The 20303-nt window shown below is 54.2% G+C and overlaps 9 protein-coding genes across 9 annotated transcripts; 5 read left to right on the top strand and 4 right to left on the bottom strand.

Moving 5' to 3' along the window:
• Nucleotides 1-372: 372 nt before the first annotated feature.
• CC84DRAFT_1178150 (uncharacterized protein) lies at nt 373-1454 on the top strand (the record flags this gene model as incomplete). Its single annotated transcript, XM_018180321.1, has 2 exons — nt 373-793; nt 880-1454. 2 exons carry the CDS (start codon nt 373-375, stop codon nt 1452-1454), a joined length of 996 nt encoding a protein of 331 aa, XP_018032873.1.
• Nucleotides 1455-2278: 824 nt separating this feature from the next.
• Nucleotides 2279-5603, top strand: CC84DRAFT_1150375 (uncharacterized protein; the record flags this gene model as incomplete). The annotated part of the gene is made up of 1 exon (XM_018176704.1): nt 2279-5603. Exon 1 carries the CDS (start codon nt 2334-2336, stop codon nt 5601-5603), a length of 3270 nt encoding a protein of 1089 aa, XP_018032872.1. The 5' UTR covers nt 2279-2333.
• Nucleotides 5604-7164: 1561 nt separating this feature from the next.
• Nucleotides 7165-7647, top strand: CC84DRAFT_1057311 (uncharacterized protein; the record flags this gene model as incomplete). The annotated part of the gene is made up of 1 exon (XM_018173550.1): nt 7165-7647. A coding segment is annotated over one exon (483 nt), but the record flags the coding sequence as incomplete, so codon positions are not given.
• A 593-nt stretch (nt 7648-8240) lies between these two features.
• CC84DRAFT_1124212 (uncharacterized protein) lies at nt 8241-9693 on the bottom strand. Its single transcript, XM_018175679.1, has 2 exons — nt 9487-9693; nt 8241-9435 (listed from the first exon to the last, which is right to left on the bottom strand). Exons 1-2 carry the CDS (start codon nt 9626-9628, stop codon nt 8573-8575), a joined length of 1005 nt encoding a protein of 334 aa, XP_018032870.1. The 5' UTR covers nt 9629-9693; the 3' UTR covers nt 8241-8572.
• A 287-nt stretch (nt 9694-9980) lies between these two features.
• CC84DRAFT_1261250 (mitochondrial carrier protein-like protein) lies at nt 9981-11883 on the bottom strand. Its single transcript, XM_018185048.1, has 2 exons — nt 11473-11883; nt 9981-11422 (listed from the first exon to the last, which is right to left on the bottom strand). The coding sequence occupies exons 1-2, from the start codon at nt 11570-11572 to the stop codon at nt 10254-10256; spliced, it is 1269 nt and encodes a 422-aa protein (XP_018032869.1). The 5' UTR covers nt 11573-11883; the 3' UTR covers nt 9981-10253.
• On the top strand, nt 11814-13684 carry CC84DRAFT_1166355 (uncharacterized protein). Its single transcript, XM_018178942.1, has 2 exons — nt 11814-12422; nt 12474-13684. The coding sequence occupies exons 1-2, from the start codon at nt 12036-12038 to the stop codon at nt 13623-13625; spliced, it is 1539 nt and encodes a 512-aa protein (XP_018032868.1). The 5' UTR covers nt 11814-12035; the 3' UTR covers nt 13626-13684.
• Nucleotides 13675-15724, bottom strand: CC84DRAFT_1124204 (T-complex protein 1 subunit eta). The gene is made up of 3 exons (XM_018175678.1): nt 15545-15724; nt 13971-15494; nt 13675-13920 (listed from the first exon to the last, which is right to left on the bottom strand). Exons 1-3 carry the CDS (start codon nt 15588-15590, stop codon nt 13811-13813), a joined length of 1680 nt encoding a protein of 559 aa, XP_018032867.1. The 5' UTR covers nt 15591-15724; the 3' UTR covers nt 13675-13810.
• Nucleotides 15725-15834: 110 nt separating this feature from the next.
• Nucleotides 15835-16747, top strand: CC84DRAFT_1150362 (uncharacterized protein; the record flags this gene model as incomplete). Its single annotated transcript, XM_018176703.1, has 2 exons — nt 15835-16134; nt 16184-16747. Exons 1-2 carry the CDS (start codon nt 16108-16110, stop codon nt 16745-16747), a joined length of 591 nt encoding a protein of 196 aa, XP_018032866.1. The 5' UTR covers nt 15835-16107.
• A 526-nt stretch (nt 16748-17273) lies between these two features.
• CC84DRAFT_1124199 (amino acid transporter) lies at nt 17274-18992 on the bottom strand. The gene is made up of 7 exons (XM_018175677.1): nt 18933-18992; nt 18872-18875; nt 18652-18818; nt 18352-18598; nt 17937-18295; nt 17667-17884; nt 17274-17549 (listed from the first exon to the last, which is right to left on the bottom strand). The coding sequence occupies exons 3-7, from the start codon at nt 18805-18807 to the stop codon at nt 17336-17338; spliced, it is 1194 nt and encodes a 397-aa protein (XP_018032865.1). The 5' UTR covers nt 18808-18818; nt 18872-18875; nt 18933-18992; the 3' UTR covers nt 17274-17335.
• Nucleotides 18993-20303: the final 1311 nt, after the last annotated feature.

Here is a 20303-nt window from a genome sequence, read left to right as displayed (position 1 = left end):
AGAGCGAAAGTGAACTTAAGAGTGACCCGGGAGAAGATGGTGGAAGACCTTAAAGTCTTCCGACTGGGATGAAGTTGGATGTTCGAACGTCCACGACCCTGGCGATCTTCTCTCACGCTTTTTTTTTTTCTGCCGCAGGGTCTCATCAGCCCTCTATTGACAAAGTAGACTGTCACCCGATGCCCGCTTTCTGCCTCCGAGCAGATAAGTGAAACTACCATGGCCATTACTCTGCCTCAGAAAGGATACGTTACACTGCCATGCGGACCCTCTCCCGCCTTTGAACAGATATGTGACACCATCATGCGAGCACTTCGGCTCTATCTCTTCAAGACAGATGAATTCTAGATTTCAAACACCAGCAAAGTTATGATGACCACAACGGAGTTTACAGTCTCATGCAAGCGTTCACAAGATTGCTCGAGGCTTTCAAGATGTCCCGTAGTAGAACGCACCATGATACCCGAGCTACCACGGCTGCAACCGCAGCTGCAAACCAGAAACAAGACGCTCCTCTTCACAAGGAGAAATTCCAAGACTCGTGCTGATGCTGAGGAAAAGGAAGCCGATCCCTCTCGCCAGAAACAGAGAGGTGTCAAGTCCCGAGGTCAGGTTGAGTATGACGAAGCCAACGATGCTTGGCAGAAAGAGAAGACCGTTGGCCTTCGTGCTCAGGTTGAGGACAATAAAACACCCAGAAAGATCGGACCAAGGCCGCTCCCCAGAAAGAGAAGAGAGCCAAAACGAGCGCCCAGGCCGAAGCCACTACCGGTGCTGCTCTCCCTCAGCGGAAGTAAGGCAAGGAAAGCACTCAGTTTGAGAAGACCAGGCCAGAGGCTTCTCCACCGAAACAGAAGAAAAGAACAATTCCCGCTCAAGTTGACGCCTGTCCTCGGAAAGGAGAGAGAACCAGACATGTACCGAGACTGGCCGACGGAATGGCCTACCATGAACATGCCAATACAAAGAATACTTACAAGGTAATGAGCACCGCAAAAGCTATTGCTCTTGTTGAATCCGACGAAAATGCCGCTCCGCCCATGGCCACAACAGCACTACAGAAAACTCTGGCAAAGACCACTGAGAAGAAGAATATATCACCATCGCGCGGAACTCATAGCCCCGGCCTCGAGCCACGAAGAAGGGAGCTAGAAAAGCAAGCTCGGAGGGAGCTGCAGACCCCTGCAGACATCGAAATCGAAGAGCAGATTACCAAAAGGACTGCGAAGATGGCGGATCGGCTGACCGCGTTGACGAGATCGAATCAGGAGCTGTGGCTGGAGTCACAGGCGGTTTTGGATGAGTTTTTGGGATATGCTGCGTATGTTGGTGATGAAGAGGATGTGAGCGATGCACGGGCCAAGTTTGTTCGGGTGAGAAAGAGGAATATCAGGGGGGAGACGTATGATTGGCCGGTGGCGAAGAGGGTGAGGGAGGATGGTGTGCATGACTGATAGGGTGGCGTCTTTGGGATCGAGTTGAGGGCATGATGGGATTGTAATGAGATTGGAACCCGGTGGAGCTTGAGGCGAGCTTGAGAAAAGACGATCAAGTGACTGAAGAGTGTTGCTGGCATTGCGCAGCAGCTACAAGCCCGTCGAGATGTGTATTCCACGCACTGAAGAGACGTGGTTGGTTCTGGGGGAGGAGGCCCAGGCGCAAAGGAATCAAAGAATTAAAAAGGAATCTCTTTTGACTGGAGAATGGGACTTCACGGGCCGGCATTACGGGCTGTCTCTTGACGTATGAATACAGATCCAATGGGGCATCTGATGAACACGATTGAAAGTTGACGAATTGGTTCAGTGATGTCGAAGTAACGCATCCATGTACGTGAGAAGAACACGGGCTCATAACCATGGATGATGACCCCATGGCGTGACCCCGTGAACAAGTCAGTCCAATCAGAAGTTTCGTGAGTCGAGGTCCTCGTGCAGTCTCCGTGTGGGAGAGAAGGTGATTGTAAGCAAGGGGTGCGGAGGGACGTGGCGAGGCTGGGGGAAGAATGCTGATATTGTGTTGGAGAAAAGTATCTTCAAGTCAATGCAAGCGCAAAGCGAGACCTGCATAGAGCCACAGACGATGGATGGGTTTCAGAGCTGGACGGCGGTGTTGCGGTAGTCGCCGTGTTGGCGTGGTTGCCCTTCGCAACGCGTGTTCTGGAGTGGACAACAGGACGCGTCTATGCTTCTTGGGCCCAAGCGCCAACGGCTTTCTCCCGTTGGTGCTGTCACCGTCACCGCTGCCAGGCGCGCTCTCTCTCTCTCTCTCTCTCGGATACCAGCCAACTACGCGCATGCGCATGCCCGAATCGCCTTTGCCCGCTGCCCGCCATGCGCCGTTTCGCAGAGAGCACGCCGTGCCCTGCGCCGCATCTCTTCGCAAGCCATCGCGACGCCCACGACAGCCGCCGCACGTCCATGTATGCGCCCGCCTACTCGACCGACGGCGACACCACGGCCAACATTGAATACACAACCGAGCTCAAGGCGAGCCTGCGCAATGCGAAGCCCAGGCGCCCCGCGCGCAGCATGCGCCAGTCGACCTTCAACCCCAGCCTGGACATCTTCGAGGACGTCGCACAGGAGGAGCAGGCCGCCTTGGAGACGAAACGACGCAGCAGAGCCTCCGTCATGCCCCCAGGCGTCGACAAGAAGAGCTCCATTCTTGCCCACAAGCCCCAGAGGATACACATCCCCGCGCCCCCGGTCAGCGAGGCCCCGCCGCAGAGGCCGCAGAGGAGACGCGTGTCGCAGCTTCTGGTGGACAGACATGAGGCGCCGGATGGCAATGCTACCGCGCAACTGCAAGAGGTGGCCCTGGACCAGAGGGAGCTGCGGAAGCAAGGCCCCAGGAAAGATCCGCGGCGGAGGACCATATACGTTCCCTCGGACGATACGACCATGTTCACCATCCACCCGGGACAGCCCACCCGCAAACCGCGAAATCCGCGAGAGCACTCGCCCGACACTGGACTGGAACTCGTAACACTGTCGGAAGAGGAGGCTGAGAACCTGGTGTCCGCACTGAAGCAGGACAAGGTCCCGCGCAAATCTCTGGCTGCGCCTCCCAAGCGCGCTCCACTGCTGCAGACGGCGCGCCAAAGCCAGTCCTTCTCCCACGACGTACAAGGCCAGGGTGGTGGAAAGGAGAATGTCCCGCCGGGCATGCAAGTATTCGAGGGCAAGGCTGGCACCCACATCGAGTTCAACTTCGCCAAAGAAGACCAGAAGAAGCCCGCACCCAAGCCATCAAGAGTGCACTTCACCAGCAAGACGTCAGAAGCCAGCTCGCAGACGAGGACCAAGACCGAAGGCACCCAGAAGCGCTTACGACCTCAGTTCAGCCAGGAAGCATCGCCCGCCAAATCCATCAAAGCGAAAGCCGACAGCGTTGCATCCTCCGTTCGTACGATTTCCTCGCGCACTTCGACCACCACCAGGTCATCCGTCAAGACTGTCAAAAGTCGCGCTTCGTCAAGACCAAGTACCGCGTTGTCGTCTTCATCTCCATTCCACACAGACCGATCTCCACCAACCGCCCTTCGTCGGAGGAAAATGGAGCGAGGACCCGTAACCATCACCATGATGCACGAGGTCGGCAGACGAGCGCCACCCAAAGAAAAGTATCCCGTCTTGACCGAGGACCTCGCTCGACCTGAGTTATACGAAGACAATTGGCTCACCTACCAAGAGATCGCCATCACTCAGCTTATCAACTCAATGTTCGATTCTGCCAGCAAAGATCCGAATGCAGAGCAGAGCGCAGAACAGCTGAGGCAGAAACTGCTCGACATGTATCACGAGCCCTCTATGCCATCTTTGCATAAGCGACTGCAAGCTTCGTTGCAGTATGGCGCGTTGAGCATCCCAAAGGACCTCTTGGCACAGACTCTGAGACTCAAGGACGACGTGGGTCTACGTAAGAAATTCCTCAACTTGTGGGTGAAGTCGTACGATCTTACTTCGCTGCGAGCCGCCGCCGAAACCATCATCGGACGTCAGCTTAACGTGCCGTCAAGACTGTCAAGTGGCTCCACCAGTTCAGACGACGGTTCCCGCTTGATGCGAGCAGAGCGAAGGGCCATTGAGAACTTCCTCGATGCTTTTCTTATCCGCAATGAAGACGCTGTTCGTGTTAAGAGTGGCATGGGCAGCATCGCAAGCATTGCTCGCAGTGACCTTGGCGATGATTTTGGCTCACAAGCTTGGTCTTGGAGACGTACAGCACTCCGTAGCTTGATGCTCGTATACCTCCTCGACAAGGCCAAAAATGCCAATCTGCTTTCTGGCTGTCTGTTCCAGTCGACATCGACCTACAAGACCTCCACCGATGTGCTGCATGCCTTGGCCAGCTTGCTTCTTCCATCTCATGGCGACATAACTCGTCCGCTGGGACACCTCAACTACAAAGTCAGTCACGTCCAGTACCCTTTGCAGGAGTACACATACCATATCGACAACATCGCCATCGATCTTCGAGATGGTGTGGTCCTGACTCGCTTGGTTGAGCTTCTAATTTACCCGCCTCCTACACTCACCGCGCAGCGAGAAGATACTGTCACAATCACTATGCCGACTGGTGATGTTCTCACCAGCGCTGTTGACTTCACGTCAAAGGAGAGCTGGGTGCTTTCCCAGCACCTCAAGTTTCCATCTATCGGCCGCGCACAAAAACTCTACAACGTACAGGTCGCCCTCGCAGCTCTCGATGGAGTACGCGGGCTTCCGATCCAAGTGGTCGGCGGCATGACCCCGGAAGACATTGTCGATGGCCATCGTGAGAGGACTTTGTCGCTCCTCTGGTCGCTCATAGGCAAGCACGGCTTGGGAACTCTGGTCAATTGGACACAGCTCACAAAGGAGATCGAGAGGTTCAGGGATGCGTGGTACAGTAGGCGGGATAACTACGGACAGCGCGACCTAGACTCCGAAGACGACGAGCCAACCTCGGAACTTACAGGCCTCGAACACCACAAGCGCCTCCTCCTATCTTGGGCTCGCTGCGCCGCGCGCACATACGGTCTCCGCGTTACGAACCTCACAACCTCCTTCTCGAACCCAAAGGTCCTCGAAGCTATCGTGGACACCTATCTCCCCTGCACGCTGCTAGACACGACACCTTCGTCTTCTCTGAGTCTCGCGGCAAAACTCGAAGCAATCGGCTGCTCCACATCCTTCATCGCGCTCTTCGCCTCGCCCAAGACCTCCATCCTATCCAAAGACTTCACGCTCCTCACGCTCTCCTTCCTCGCCAGCCGCCTCCTCCCCCTCAATGTCACCCACCGCGCTGCATCCACCATCCAGCGCGTCTACCGCGCTCGTCTCGCGCGTCGCGCTCTCCACCAGCGGATCGTAAAGGCGCAGATCGCGCACGAGGCGGCGGTCGTGGCGCAGGCCCGCGAACGCCTACTCGGTGCTGCGATGCTGGTGCAGCGGAGGTGGAGAGCCGTGTTGGACGGGAGGAAGAAAGATTTGGAAGCACATGCGGTGCTATTCCAGAGTTTGGCGAGGGGTTGGGCGATTAGAAGATGGGCGAGGAGGGTCACGGGGGGTAAGGTGGGTGGAAAGGAGAAGGTGAGGAGAGTGAGGGGTGGGTGGTAGATGGCTGGGGAGGAGAAATGTCCGTGCTGCTTTTCTGCACAGGTTCTCTGACGAGTGGGGCGAGCGTGGATAACGCCTGGTGCTTTAACGATTAACGGCCCCTGGTTTCTTCTTTGCTTTCGTACCTAGGGTTTGGAACAGAGTATTTTTTTTCCGGCGTAAAGGGATAGCTAGATACCAGTCTTACGATCAAATTGCGAACGATCCTTGTAACTCAAATACAGATATCCATCTTGAAACAGTGATGTCGCACGTGGCGAGGCCTTGGATGAGGAGGGGTGGTGTGTGAGATGGAGTGGTATCCAGGTGTGTTAAATCATAGTCGCAGTGCGCGGTTCGTGTTGAAGTTCGGCGGTGCCGTGTAAAATGTGAAGAGTTGAAGTGTCAGATGTATAGAGAGTTAACGTCAGAGTGACACAGAGAGTTGCAGTATCAGGTATGTAGAAAGTCGAAATGTGGGATATGCAGAGTTGAACTATGCACATTGTGGGCGGAATACCAAGCAGGTTCTTCTGAGCTTTTGGCGCGCCTCAACGCAGCGCGCTCTGTATGGTGATGTGATTTGAGGTGGAGTCGTTGAGGTGCCGGTGCCTGGCAGGTGCGTACGCATCCATGGCACAGAAAGAAAGGTTTGAGTGTGTGAACGGTGGTCGAGTGCGCGGTACGTGTGGAAATAGTGTTATAGTATGTGAGATATGAAGAGCTGAAGCGTGCACGCTGTGGCCGGACTGCCAAAGTCGCATTCAGGGACTGACTCACTAATATATTAGATACCGTGGGAATGTGGAGTGCGTATACAAGCAGAGGAGTGACGTGAACGATGCAAATCGGTCAAGGTAAGCACCAATGAAGTTAGATGTTATGCTGGCCTCATGACGGCAGGGTCCATGGCGGTACGCCTTTGCTAACCGTTCCGTTGAGTCGAACGGTTGAAGTTGACAGATCTGGTCTTAGGTCACGCTCACTGCGGGTATCGGTTATTGAACGACGCACAACGTGCGAGACATGGACCGCAATCCGAAGATGAAGACCTCTTAGCCTGGGAGCAGAAGATTGCGTCTGTGACGAAAATTTCCACCTTGAATCCGAGTTCATGCGTACTGTACTGCTGGCTGCACTAATAAGTGCTGCACCTGTCGGTGGAAGGCGCTTCGCTCTCAACTGGCAGGCGGGCAGTTTCTCTCGCCATAACGACCCATAACTCTTGAAAGGTACACCTCACTTCGTTACCATATGCTTTGTTAGTGTCAACGCCGGCCTCAACCCTGCGACGTATACTTCATCTCGCACATTCCGGCTTTATTTGTACCATCAGCTATCCTTCGTTCCCTGTTTCCGTACGTGTGCTGCAAAGCTTCCCGGGTCCGTCATGAACAATCAAAACCACCCAAGCCCAAATGGAACAGTTGTGAAAGCAGCAAAAGGCATCCTCGCTTCCAAGGCAGAAACCATGCCGTAAGATTCCTATCTGAGCTACACACGTCAAGGAATGCATGAGATGCTAATTTCCGATGAAAGTTTGGGCTCCATTATCTTGACTATATACGTCGGTCGCCCCCGCAAAAAGTTTGTCATGCACGAGAAAGTGCTCACCGAGCGGTCTAGCTATTTCAGAAACGCTGTGAAGGATAGCTGGGTCGAGGCCACGGACGGAGTCATCATATTACAAGACGTGGACGAGCAGACCTTCGCGCTATACCAACAACTAGTCTATAGGGGCCGCGTCCCATGCTTAGAAGTCAACACTGTGAAGGAATCATCACCAGAACGCCGCGACCCGAACCGAGATTGTGCCCACCCCGAAGTCTGCTCTAACGAGTACGAATCTCTATGCGACCTCTACGCGTTCGCAGAGCGCATGCAGGACCTCAAGGCGAAAAACTCTACGGTCGCTGCACTCATTTTGAAACTCAATGACGAGTTGGCATATACGCACCACAACCAGCCAGGCAAGGTGTGCTTTCCTAGCGCCGAAGCAATCCGGACGATGTACGAGAATACATCTGGGAACTGCCCTGGGCGGGCGGTATTGGCGCACGCATATGCGTTTTACGGACAGGCTTCGACGTGTATGCAACTGCCGTACCTGGACGAAGTTCCCGCTGAGTTCCATTGGGATGTAAACCGCGCACTACTCAGTATCAGGCACCACGTCATTCAGCATTGTTACTTAGATCCTGGGGATTATCAAGAGGAGGAAGGGAAGCAGTGGGACTGCAAGTTCAAGTTGTTTCCCAACCCGACGTGCACTTGTCGCGTTTGCCTCAGCCTCTTCCCAGCGTGCATTTGTCGCGGATGCCTCAACCTCTACCCTTCAGGTGTGGGCTCCTTGCCGCTCAGTTAGAAGTAGCAGCGTCCGAACGCTGAACTGGAACTTTGTTTGTCTGATACTCAACCGTGGCATGTTACCTTGATTGTGTTCGACTCTATCCACCTTCACGTCATGGACGCAAATGTGCTTCGTCGAGCTTTGTTGTGTTTGCGACTAATTCCGATTTACGATCTCCGACCATGCCGACTGGCCCGCGTGTCACAAGTGATTTGGATAGACTGAGGTGAGTTCGCAGAAGGAGAGTGGGCCGAGAAGAGATCGATGAATGGGAAGGGCGGTCTTAATACATTATTCTTGGAGAGGAACTTTGCTATATCCTCGTGGCTGCTATAACAAAACACATGTGTGAATGTCTCTGTACTTCGAAAGACCCATACATCCACGCGTCCACCATGTGCACTGCACACGACTGGCTGGGAGAGTGCCTCGCGTACCAAGTCCCAAAGAAGCCGGCGTTTCTACGCACGTGACAAATGCTCTATCCAGTACGTTGGGAACATTGCTCGGGAGCCTCAGGCAGATACGACGGTCCTCGGAGAACGCATTTCCTTCTCCCGGTGGTACGATGGGCCGGTCTTTCGGTTCACTCCCATCCCTTAATCCAAATCAGTCAAGATGTAGACACAGACTCGATCGTCTACACCTTGAAACCTTCCTCGCCCTCTCTCGGACCCAGGCCCTTCTTCACTCCTTCTTTCAGAGTCTTCCAGTCCACCCCATGATGTGCCTTGCCCTGTTTGCTCTTTCCAGCCACAAAGCTATGCAACCTTCCAGTAGCGATCTTCCTCATCAACACAGTATCCTCCGCGCCCTTCAGCGTCCTTCCTTTGCCCTCGGTCAAGAACTTCTCAACCCACTCTTCCTCCTCCTCGCTGAATGGCAAGCCCACCAGCTCGACAGCCTTCTCTTGTCTCGGGTATATGCTTTCGATGTCGCTCGGATCCCCGGCGCCCCAGGCGCGATGGTCCAGCGTCTGCTCCACGAGTGCTTCTAGCAACTGCCTATGCTCGTGCTCGGGCCGTGCGCGAATCCAGTAGTACGTCTCTGTTACATTCCTCGCGGCCAGATATCGCACGAAGGGTTGCCTGACAGCATCGGTCGCAAGCGGCGGTTTTACGCAGTTGTAGTATGCCAGAGGGAGGATATCCGTCTCGGACATGGTGCTCAGCTGATGGTGTCTCCGGTTGACTAGCGTGAGCAGAATCTCGTCGGGGAATGTGGGTATGATAGACGGGTGCGTCAAGTGGCCGACCGCATTGTCGAACTGGAGGTGATCTAGCTCCCAGATCCCTTCTATAAAAGTCCAGAAACGTGTCTCGAGGTGGACGCTGGTAGCGAATTGTGTCGCCCATTCAGGGCTCGTCTTGTAGTGGGGCGACAAATCTCGCAGCAGGTAGAAGATCAGGCAGTGTTTGTAGTGCAGGGTTATAGGCGCTTCGCAGATGCGATTGTGAAGTTCGCGCAATCCGTCGTCGCCGTTCGGAGGGTAGATCTTGCGCCCTATGGAGATTAATAAACCGCCAGCTTGGCTTATGTGTCTGCGCGTCTCACATTTGATATTGAGAAGCTCCAACAGACGCTCGAAGAAGGTCCGCCCGCCTAGTGTGCTCTGACACTCTGCGATGTCTCTGCGCAAGCCCTCTGCGTAGCTCCCATATGGAAAGATCTGATCGTAGTCTTCGATGTCGAACATTTTGCGGTCTAACTGGGTATCGAATACCCAGGGTGGAGTTGGTGGGGTTCGCGCGCAATTGTCGGCCGTGATTGTTTGGAATGTGGAGAGCTCTCCGATTGAGTCGCGCCGCGCGCTCACGTGATGCTTACATAACATTGCAACGTATTGACGGGTTTGCGGTACAGAATACGTGCCCAGACCCTTTTTCATATGCTGCTTAGACATGAAGGGTGCGTCGATTGACTCGATAGACAGTAAATCAAAGACACATCATGAGCCTGGTTGAAATGCAAGGGTGATGACAGAATGTTTACACGAGACATACACCGCATGACTGGAGATGCACGTTATATAAGATTAAACATTGATACATGTCGATTGTTGTAGTACGAGTGGTCAGGTCTCTCTATTCGCTTTTGCTTCCAGAACCAACCATGCAAACTATTGTACATGCATAACCAAGATGCACTGGTATCATACAAACGTAAACGCAAAATCAGGCTGCCGCTATCCAAACGCCACCACATGCAGACGGGAGTAGAATTGCCCCTCTCGCCAAACCGAAATATGCAAAGTCTTTAAACATACAAGTGTAGCCGCGAAGCTGTAGTATAAAGCGTGTAATGGTGCACCTAGGGGTGGACTATGCGTCTTCACGCAGTCGGCCTCGTCTTTCGTTAACTCTGGTCGCCATCTTCTTGCCTACTTCGTAGCTGCTGATCATGATTGCGCAGGCTGGTGCAACCTTGAGACATCGGGCTGTCCATCCCTTGAACAATCCCGACGCTCCCTGCTCTTTGAAGATATGCCAGAGGAACCGTGGCATGGACTGCTCTTCCGGTCGAAGCGCTCTGGCAGCCGAGCCTACCTCCTCTTTCGTGTGGTGCAAGACCTGCTGCCTTGTCTTTCCGACGTCAAACGGCGTCGTCACAAAAGCCGCCACTGCGCCGGATCCTGCGCCGGCGACAAAGCTGTCCACCAAGGTCTCAGTGTGGTTCTCCCGGCTGCGCGACCGGCTCCTTCTCCTTATTCTTTCTTCGCCTCGGCCCATGCGGAACTCTGACCCGTCATTCCTGGCTTGTGTTCGGCCGCGCAAGTCAGTGATGGCGTTGCGGCCATACTCGTAGCCCCACCAGTAGATGGCAGAGAACGGCACATCTCTCCACAGAGTCAGCGTAAGGCCTCTCCACAGGCTGCGGACTCCTCTGTCTGCCACCATCTCCCGCAGGCCGTCCATGGTTTCGCGGAAATGGCCAACAGCCGTGGCTGTGTGTGTTGCTGCTTGCATTCTTGTCCGGAACATCTCAATGGGACTGACAGCGACTGCGGAGAGGATGCGAGCAGTCGCTCCCGCAGCCAAAGGTATGTACGCGTCGGGCACCATGCGTTTGAACGGCGAGGTCTGCGCGGTCCGCATCCAGTCGTATCCGGCGAAGTAGATGACGTTGGCAGGGACAGCCATGACCAACGTCGGCGAAAGTCCTCTCCATAGTGTGGGCAGCCCTTCATTTTGCGAAATCTTGCGCAAACCGTCCCAGGTGCTGTTGATTGTCCGCCGTTCCACCTCTTCCACAGCGCATGCGGCATCGGCCGGATTCAGCGGTGCCACTGTAGGTCCTGCGAAACACACGGGCGCGGCATTGCTCGACCAGAAGACCTCTCTGCAGCATGTTGTGATCCCGAGGTTCGGGTGCAGATCGCGGAACTGGGTGAGCGACCCAGCGGACAAGGTGGTAGAAGGGCGCTGGAGCGCAGGCGTCGGTACGTGCGCTTGCGACTGAAGGCGGACGCGCACAACATCGAGCGGCGTGACTACATGGTCTGTCAGCTTGCGATGGCCCGTGAGGGCAGCATACACGTACCCAGAAGCGACGTCAGGACGCTGCCCGTGGTCGCCGACAGCATCTTCTGCACCAGCGTCACGCCGTCGGCATCCGGCACATTCTCTTTGCTGGCGGCCATGGCCGTTACCTCGAATCGGTGCGAGGCAGGTCGTTGGAATCCCAGAAGCGCGAGAAGGCGGGCGTGCGCATGTTCTGGGCGGGCGGGCGGCGGTCCAGTTCAGGAGCACTAGTTATGACGCTGTGACAGAAGAAAGCTCCACGGGCCATCCCAAAGTTATTTTTTAGCGCGTCTCGGGGCACCAACACCCACTGCAGTGTGCGCGCCCTGCGCCCTTATCAGATGTGGCGTTGCTTACGCTATGTCATTGATCTTGCTTGTGACTCTTACACTACTCATGCACTTGTGGGTAATTGTCCTCTTGTCCGCGACCACAGATCAATAGACTGGTCGTTTTCGTGGATATGTATTTCTACTGGAGTAGCTCCAAACTTCATTCCGTCCCGAAATCCGACATCGGACTAGCCGCTGATACCCGCCACCCACGTCCCCGTACGTACCTAGGTAACACGCTACCGCTGCCATGGATTCCACCGAGCAAGAGCTCGAGGCCTTCCGCCAGAGATGGCTGGAAGAAGTCAAGCGCAAGCAGCCGGCCGTTGCAGCGCCAGCTCCCGCAAAGACAACGCAGGCGTCGTCAAGCAAAGGCCCCAAGAACAAGGGCCCCGACGTGCCGTCCCATGCGCGCCACCACGGTGAAGAGATAGACGAGGCAGCGCCCCACGTGTACCAAGATCTGGGCGAGAAGCAGCATGGAAGGCGACTGGATGAAACCAGCGCTCAAGCTGCTGCCGCTACCGCGAACAGTGCAGAACCACAGTCTGCATTGGAGCACTACGAGAAAGCAGTAGAGAAAGAAAGCCAAGGCAGCTTGGGAGACAGCCTGAATCTCTACCGGAAGGCTTTCAAGGTACGCCTTCCGGCATAGACGTGTGTTGTGACCACGTGCTCACCCTCCCAGCTCGACGATGGCGTCCATGAGAAGTACAAGGCAAAGCATTTCCCAGCCAAACCTCCTCAGCCCAAACCGAAACCTCAAGATCCCAACCCGTCCGGCGCCCCTGTCACTGTGCCTAATACTGCCCACCACTCCCTAGATGGCCTCCAACCAACTCTCCAGTCCATGCTCGAGGACTTCTCTAGCCTCTCCATCCTAGGCGAAGAACCTCCGACCGACCTGTCTCCGCAGCCCCCTTGTCCCATCGCTACGACCCCTGAAGAGATTCTCGTCGAGATCCTGGAGCACGTGGCCGTCCAGGACGTAGCAGCCTTCGCCCGCCTGGCCCAGGTCTGCAGGCGTCTTGCCTATCTTGTTACCACGGAGGAGCGAGTCTGGAAACGGATTTCCCTGGGGCATGAATTCGGGTTCGCAGCCATGCACTACACCTGGTCCTGCCAGGTCGACGGCAACCCGCTCGGTGATGACGATGAAGGCGGCTACATCCTCGGCCCCGACTTCGAAGAGCCTGTCGTAGCGACACCTCCACCTCAGAACATAACGTCCCTCCTCGTCCCCTCAGCCTACCCCACCTACCGCACTCTCTTTCGCCGCCGGCCCCGGGTCAGATTCAACGGATGCTACATTTCCACGGTGAACTATACCCGCCCGGGCGCCGCATCTCCCATGACCCTAACCTGGAACTCACCCATCCACATCGTAACCTACTTTCGCTACCTCCGCTTCCTGCGCGACGGGACGTGCATATCCCTCCTGACCACCTCAGAACCCGCCGACGTGGTTCCCTACCTCTACGTAGAGCACATGCACAAGAACCACCACAGTCTCCCTTCGGCCCCGATGAAAGACGCGCTGCTTGGCCGGTGGAGGTTGACAGGCCCAGAAGTGCCCGGGGTGGAAGGTGTTGAGAAGGAGGGCACGCTGGAGATTGAGACAGCAGGCGCGACGCCCAAGTACACGTATAAGATGTACCTTGGCGTAGGCAGCGCGGGACGTGCGACTAAAAACAATAAACTTGTCTGGCAGGGCTATTGGAGCTATAATCGGTTAACGGATGACTGGGCTGAGTTTGGTTTGAAGAACGACAGGCCCTTTTATTGGAGTAGAGTGAAGAGTTACGGGATGAGCTGGGAAGAGAGCGGGATGAAAGCATGAGGCTATAAAGGTCGTGGTCTAGTCGAGGACAAATGAGAAATGGGACTCAGGTCATCGTCATCGTTGTCACCATCTTATCTGGCATTCGTGATTCACTATTGTCATTATCGTACTGTGCAGCTTTTCGCTGTCGCACAGCTACGTTTGTGGTATCCCTACATCCACTCCACATATCACACCCTTCTCTATCTCCTAGGCATGCCTCTGCCACGACCCCGTCCACCAAGCGCCCTTTGCGCCGCGCCTGGCGGTAAAGGCTGGTTCGGGGCATTCGGCTGTTGCGATTCTTGATTCCCTGCAGCTTTGTTAGCCTCATGAGCTTATCTTGGGAATTGAGCAACTTACTAATGGTCTCGTCTACACTCAAGATTAGGCACGCTGCTTCGGTGGCAGCCTGCAGAGCGTTGATCTTGACCAGGCTAGGTTCCCAAACGAACTTTTCCATGTTGTTCGCAATGCCCTCATCCACGAAGTCGACACCGGCCCAAATGTTGCCCTTCTTGTGTTCGACTCGTAGGCGGTTGAGGATGTCCGTTGCGTCGATGCCAGCGTTGTCGCAAAGTTGCCTTGGGATAACTTCGAGAGCTTTGGCAAAGGCCTTGATAATAGGCTGCTGCTTGTTCCGTACATCCTTATCGGCAAAGGCGTGTAGGTAGGCCGAGACTTCCATCTCGCAAGCTCCTCCTCCTGCTACGATGTTCCTGTTTTGGATTGCACGCTTGACAATCATGATCGCGTCGTGCAGACTTCGCTCAACCTCGGCGATGAACTGCTCAGCACCACCACGGAGTACAAGGGTGCAGGTCTTCGCTTCGGGGCAGCCCTCGAAGAAGTTGAATCGCTCGCCGCCGATTTGTCGCTCGTCAAACCTCTGGCAGGTACCTAGGTGCTTGGCTTGGATGTCAGAGCAGGTGGACTGGATGCTCGCGCCTGTTGCCCGGCACACGCGGTCGAGGTCGTCTGATGCTACACGCCCAGCGCAGAAAACGTCTCGGTCGGCAAAGTACTGTGTCGCCAAATCGCCAATAGGAAGTTTGCTGAGCACCACCTTTGCACCTGTCTTGTACAGCGCCTCCATCTTGTTGAAGATGATCTGCCACTCTGCGTCCACAATAGCCTGGTATTCTGATACCTGTTCCACGCGGACCTCTGCATTATCCTTTTCGCTCTTAAGCTCCAGCTCGACGTTCAGGCACACGATCTTGGGGTTCGTAAAGGCCTTGGGCTGCTGCTCGAAACCGGCATATGAGAACGTCTTCTTGAACGCCACGCCGTTCACAAAAAGCGAATCCTGTAGTGCACCGCCTGTAATTTTCTTGACACCGATGAGCCTTTCATTGAGGTCGTCCTGGTCGAGGGAGAGCACAGCGTCCACGACCATCTTGGTGAAGAAAGCAGAATTGCGATGTATTAGCTTGCTGCTCATGGCTGTGGCAGCGAGCTTCTGAAGCGTATCCCGCTTGTTGCCCTCGGCGGTATCGACTGCGATCTCCATCACCTTGTTGACTGCAATGTTGGAAGCTCTCCGCAGGCCTTTGATGATGGTTTGGCTGCTCACACCCTGCTCAACATAGTCCTTGATCTCTTTCAAGATCTCACCGGCTAGGACCACAACCGAAGTGGTGCCGTCGCCCACCTCGGAATCTTGCGAGCGCGCAATATCGGTGAGAATGCGGGCAGCCGGGTGCACGATATCGAGGAGTTTCATTACTGTGGCGCCATCGTTCGTGATGGTCTGGCGGCCGTTCTCGTCGACCATCAACAAATCACCGCCATAAGGACCCAGAGTTCCCTTGATGGTCGACTGTACGGCGAGACATGCGTTGATGTTGGAGATAATTTGCCCGCGTCCCTGAGACTGGTCGGTGCCTGACGCATTTAGCTTGCTGTTTGGAGGTTGACAGAGCTCCGCAACCCACCTTCCCGGAGCACCACAATAGTGGGCGTCTGTCCGCCGAACGACATGATGGATGCGGCGTATCGATGCAGGAAGTTGCTCCAGAAACAATGCGCACGAAAAGAGCAGAACTAAAAGCTTGAATGTAGCAGCTGATTGTTGGCGGGAAGTCGACTCGTTCCCCCGCAGGCACCACCAAGCGCGTTGCAAAAAGTGCAGAAGGCGCGACCGACGGGTCTGGGGTTTTTCCGGGCGCCGCGCCCGATTCAGTAGGGGCGATGGCCCTGGGGTGCGCCTAACCACGTTCCACCGCCCTTCCATACATGAGCCGCCCGCCTGTGGTTGTTGCGTGTCTGTCTGCATTCTCACTCTCCTTGACGGTCCCGCGCATAGTTAGTCTTCTCACCCCCAAGCTTGTTCCGAGCTCTGTCTGGAGATACCGCAGGCGAGCGGGTGCTCAGTCTGTCTCGTGACCACTCTAGCGCACCGGCACTTCTGGCGCCTCGTCCCGTCTTGCTGCCCTCGTTCCCGTCATAACTTGCTGTATCTACTCCTGCATTTGTATTTCAGTTGAGCCGTCTCAGCATGCCAGCCAAGACGTTCTCTAAAAAGGTGAGCACGCTGCCCATGGCCTCACCCAAACCCCACTCCGTATTGCTAGCTTACACCCACACTGGTCAAGCCAGCAATCAATGACATCTACTTGTCCAGATTAGATGGCTCTAAGGATTCAGTTGCGAAACAAGCTTCGATCCCAGAAACAATAACTGCTTTGGACAACTACCCGCCTCTACTGCGCATCCCCTCAGAGATTCGAAGAGAGATATTCCGCCTTGTGCTCCCTTCCTCCACCCAAAGATTCACCCTTTACACCGATTGCGACTCAACCGCTATCAGCAAGAAATGGAACCGCAAATGCAGGCCACATCCCGACAAGCTCACACTCGATATTTTGAGGACAAATCGCCTTATCTACCATGAATGTTTGTCCATACTGTACTCAGAGAACCTGTTCCACTTCTACGCCTTTAATTATCTACCTGTTTTGGACTTCATACGACACCTGAGTCCCGAAGCCAAGAGCCTAGTTCGGAAGGTCCGCCTCACGCCTCTGACAGAAAATGGCGAGGAAGAGCCGGCAAACCACAACGCATTTTGCACCGTTGTTCACGATAGCCTTCCAGGCCTCAGCGAGCTACAAGCCGATCCCCTAGTGTTTTTTTGAACTCACACTTGGGGCCGCCAAGAAGATGCGCGCCGCGGAGTTGGGGCCAGCAAGCATGTCCCAGTCGCTTAATCGACTGGCTTGCATAACCAGCAATTTTAACCCGGGGTCTTTCGAACATCGCAGCATCAACTATGACCGAGTGCAAGGGCGAAGTCGTCAAGTTTCTTAATTAATAGATTCCGTCTTTAGAAGAGAAGAGCACGGGTATGGAACTCAAGAGCTATACTCGACCATGCATCTAGCCCGGATCGGCCATGAAGGCGAACCCTGTCCGTGATCGGCAAAGGAGCATGGTTGTCCGGCCATGCTGTCGACATACGTATTTTAACGATCATGTTTTCGCCACTCCCTTTAGAATGCCGTCGGGGATATCGCTGGCGATGCTGGCGAAAAACCATTGACCTTCTAGAAGCAGTCGTCCGCTAGGATCACACATATGTAGCGACACGCTAGGTATCCATGCATGAGCCTCACAGGCGACGCAATCCTATCAGCTGTTCTTGCGAATCATCATTGCATATATACCTCATGCAACATGCAGTCAGCGCGCGTCCTTCATTCAGTTTTATTCCACGTGTGCTGCCACTAGCTCACGCTATTGTCCTCACAAGACCAGGAACCACTCCCTCCTCCTTCATGAATGGCCTTGCCACTTGCGTATAGGCCAATGCCGCAAACGGCTGCGCCGAATGCAACAACGAAGAGATTCAGGGCTGTCAAGGCCATCTTCTTCCAGTTTCTCGCATAGCAGCCCCAGTTGAGGAACAGCCAGAACACGCCGCTCATGCCGTATGAAAACCTGTGTGCCACCGTCAGCCTAAGCTTCAACTCAAAAGTCGGTCCCAACCCTGCACCTCACTCCAGCCACGGCCGGACCCTGTCACAGCCTGAGATCGGAAATGCAGTACGTGCTTACCACGATGCGAATAAGGCAGATATGAGTGAGAGCAGGTTGTTGAAGTTGGGTATGGATTCAGCGATGATCCATGCAATGAGCCAGAAGGTCAACGTGATCGCCGCCCAGGACCCAATCGAAAGCATTGTGCGTCGGCTCATATGCTTCGTGCCTCGAAATATGCGCACATAGACGTATTTGGATGCTACGTGACCATAAATAACGCCCGCCAGCAGGATCTATTTCATTCAGTACCCCATCAGTGTGAGAGAGGCCATAGAGAGAGCTTACCGTTGGCAGCGCGATTCCATATGCGACCTTCATTACGACGTTACTTGCACTCCCGAGTGCAGGGCTCGTGACATCTTGTCCAGTGAAGCGATAGATGACTGTGGCAACCACGATGTACATGGATACGTCGGTGGCTTGCAACAGGAATAGCGCTTTAGGGAACTCCCGTGGGTCGCGAAACTCGCTGATAAACGAAAAGAAAGCGACATGGCCAGCGTAGGCAAACACGATGTTTGTCACCGAGAGGAACGCCGCCGAGAATCCTATAGTGCGCGTTGCATCAAGATGCAGTTTAGGTGACGGTTGGACACCTACTGCTATCATTGTAACGATAACAGAGCCGCATATGGATATGAACGCTGCTCAGGTCAGTGTCATCTGCCACCTTGCCTTGATGTGACATTCAGATGCTTACAGCCAATACTGAGATATGACACCTTCTTGAGCGTTCTCGGCAAGGTACATATCCAGAGCACAATAAACCCGATAACTCCCCAGACGATTGAGCACGTAGCATGTCCAGTAATCGTGTTCATAGCTATTGTGAACGTGAGTATGTGGCTGCCCATGACGAATATGAGGAAGATCGTTTGCGCGGCCCCGCCAAACTCGCGACCAAACGGCCCAAGAAGCACTTCGCCCGCATCGGCCATGTTATGAACCTTCGCATTTTGTTCAGTAGTAAAATAGATCTTGTGGAACACTGGATACTTACATGGGGATACGCTGCTTTGAATTGGCCTAGAACATATCCAGTATATGTCGCCAAAGCTCCCAACCCCACAATCAAAATGATTGCAGGAGCCATTCCGATCCTCGCAAGTACTGAGGGCAGCGAAAGTATACCCAATGAGATAGTCTCCGCGATCATGACTGGAACGTCTCAGCTTCTCTAAATGCTTAGTCTAACGTTCATCAAATAGGTCTTACTCAACGCTGCTTGCCTGTTCCAGTCAGCAATTCCATCTAATTGATCAGTCTTGTCCACGGCCGAACGTACCACCATCTCAACGTTCTGTACTTTACTGCGGCGCCTTCCTCATCACCGAATGGGTCTTCCTTAGTGTTGGCTAAAGAAGCTCGCCTACTGGAGTGATCGGTGATTGGCGTCTGTTCATCGGCCTTTTCTGGGTTTCTGATTTGGCTTGCAGGACCTGGTTCGCTTTCCATTGACTCCTTGTACCAACTGCGCTCGTTCATTACATTATCTTGCGCAGCCGGCCTCATACCACGCCGAACCGGCGAGCTGTCGCGAAGGGTATGTCGCATCGTTGTTCAAGCGATTCAGAGTACTTAAATCGCGAGGACTACACATCAAAACACAGACGGCACACTTCCAGAGTATAGGATCATAATGGTTTGCGGACAGCAACGTGCTGCATCACGCTTGAGCACGTCATGGCGTGCGCCGCGCATCCCGCCTCCAGGCCATCTAACGGCGAGGAGCACAGCGCTATGGTTGACGAACTGGTACGTGATAGGACGCCAACGCAAGCTAATGGCGACCCTGCTCTACCGATATCTTTGATCCAGTATTGAATAGAGATCCGCGTACCTTGCGCCTCATGAGACTTACTTGAACCTAAGACCGTAGCCAAGCCGATTGCGATTAGTCGTTGGGTAGGGGAAAACACGAAATAGAACAGTTCTCGACCCTCTCGGCATATTATGGCGAGCACGCGATGTTCTATATCAAGGTTCCAGTCGATCGGGCCTACCTCCAAAGTTCACGAACGGTACGGATTACGTCATGTCTACATGTCCACAAATAAAGCTTGACATCAGAACAAGCACCAGATGAAATTCTCAACGATAGAGACGCAATTCAAATGGACCCATGGCTGCTCGGGTTTTTGGGAAGAACATAAGACGACATACCATGGCAGGCGTTGAAAGGCTCTATTTAGAGCAACGAATGGAGATGATGTCCATATGGCGTGTCCCCAAGGAACACACTAATCATGCCCGTTCCACTTAATTTGCCTTCGAAGAGATCGGAGGCGGAGCGCGTACAGTAATACCGGTGAATACTTGTGCACAGCTAGGCAGATCTGGATGCGCGTAGTTGGGACAAGGCAGAGCCTTGTTAGGTGGTTTTTTTCAAATCAAGGCATGTCAGTGATACAATCAGACTGGTGGGACCCGATGAGATTTTTTGAGTTTCGGTGCTAGCTACGGACCGGACCGCATATCCCAGAAATTGCAATGAACGCACGCTTTGAGACAGGGATGGTAGAGCATAGCAATGCAACCATTGACTTGCTGATAACCTGCTCGGGTTCGTTGCAGTTTCTTCCCATACAGTATCCATTACTAACTACATCGTTGCTTAACTAAGGGAGGTCACCTGCTCCAGCTTTCAAGTGA

Source organism: Paraphaeosphaeria sporulosa (genome assembly GCF_001642045.1).
Source record: "Paraphaeosphaeria sporulosa strain AP3s5-JAC2a unplaced genomic scaffold CC84scaffold_8, whole genome shotgun sequence".
Classification (NCBI taxonomy): Eukaryota; Fungi; Ascomycota; class Dothideomycetes; order Pleosporales; family Didymosphaeriaceae; genus Paraphaeosphaeria; species Paraphaeosphaeria sporulosa.
The sequence above is the reverse complement of the archived record's forward strand: the minus strand, read 5'-3'. Positions and strand labels throughout refer to the sequence as shown.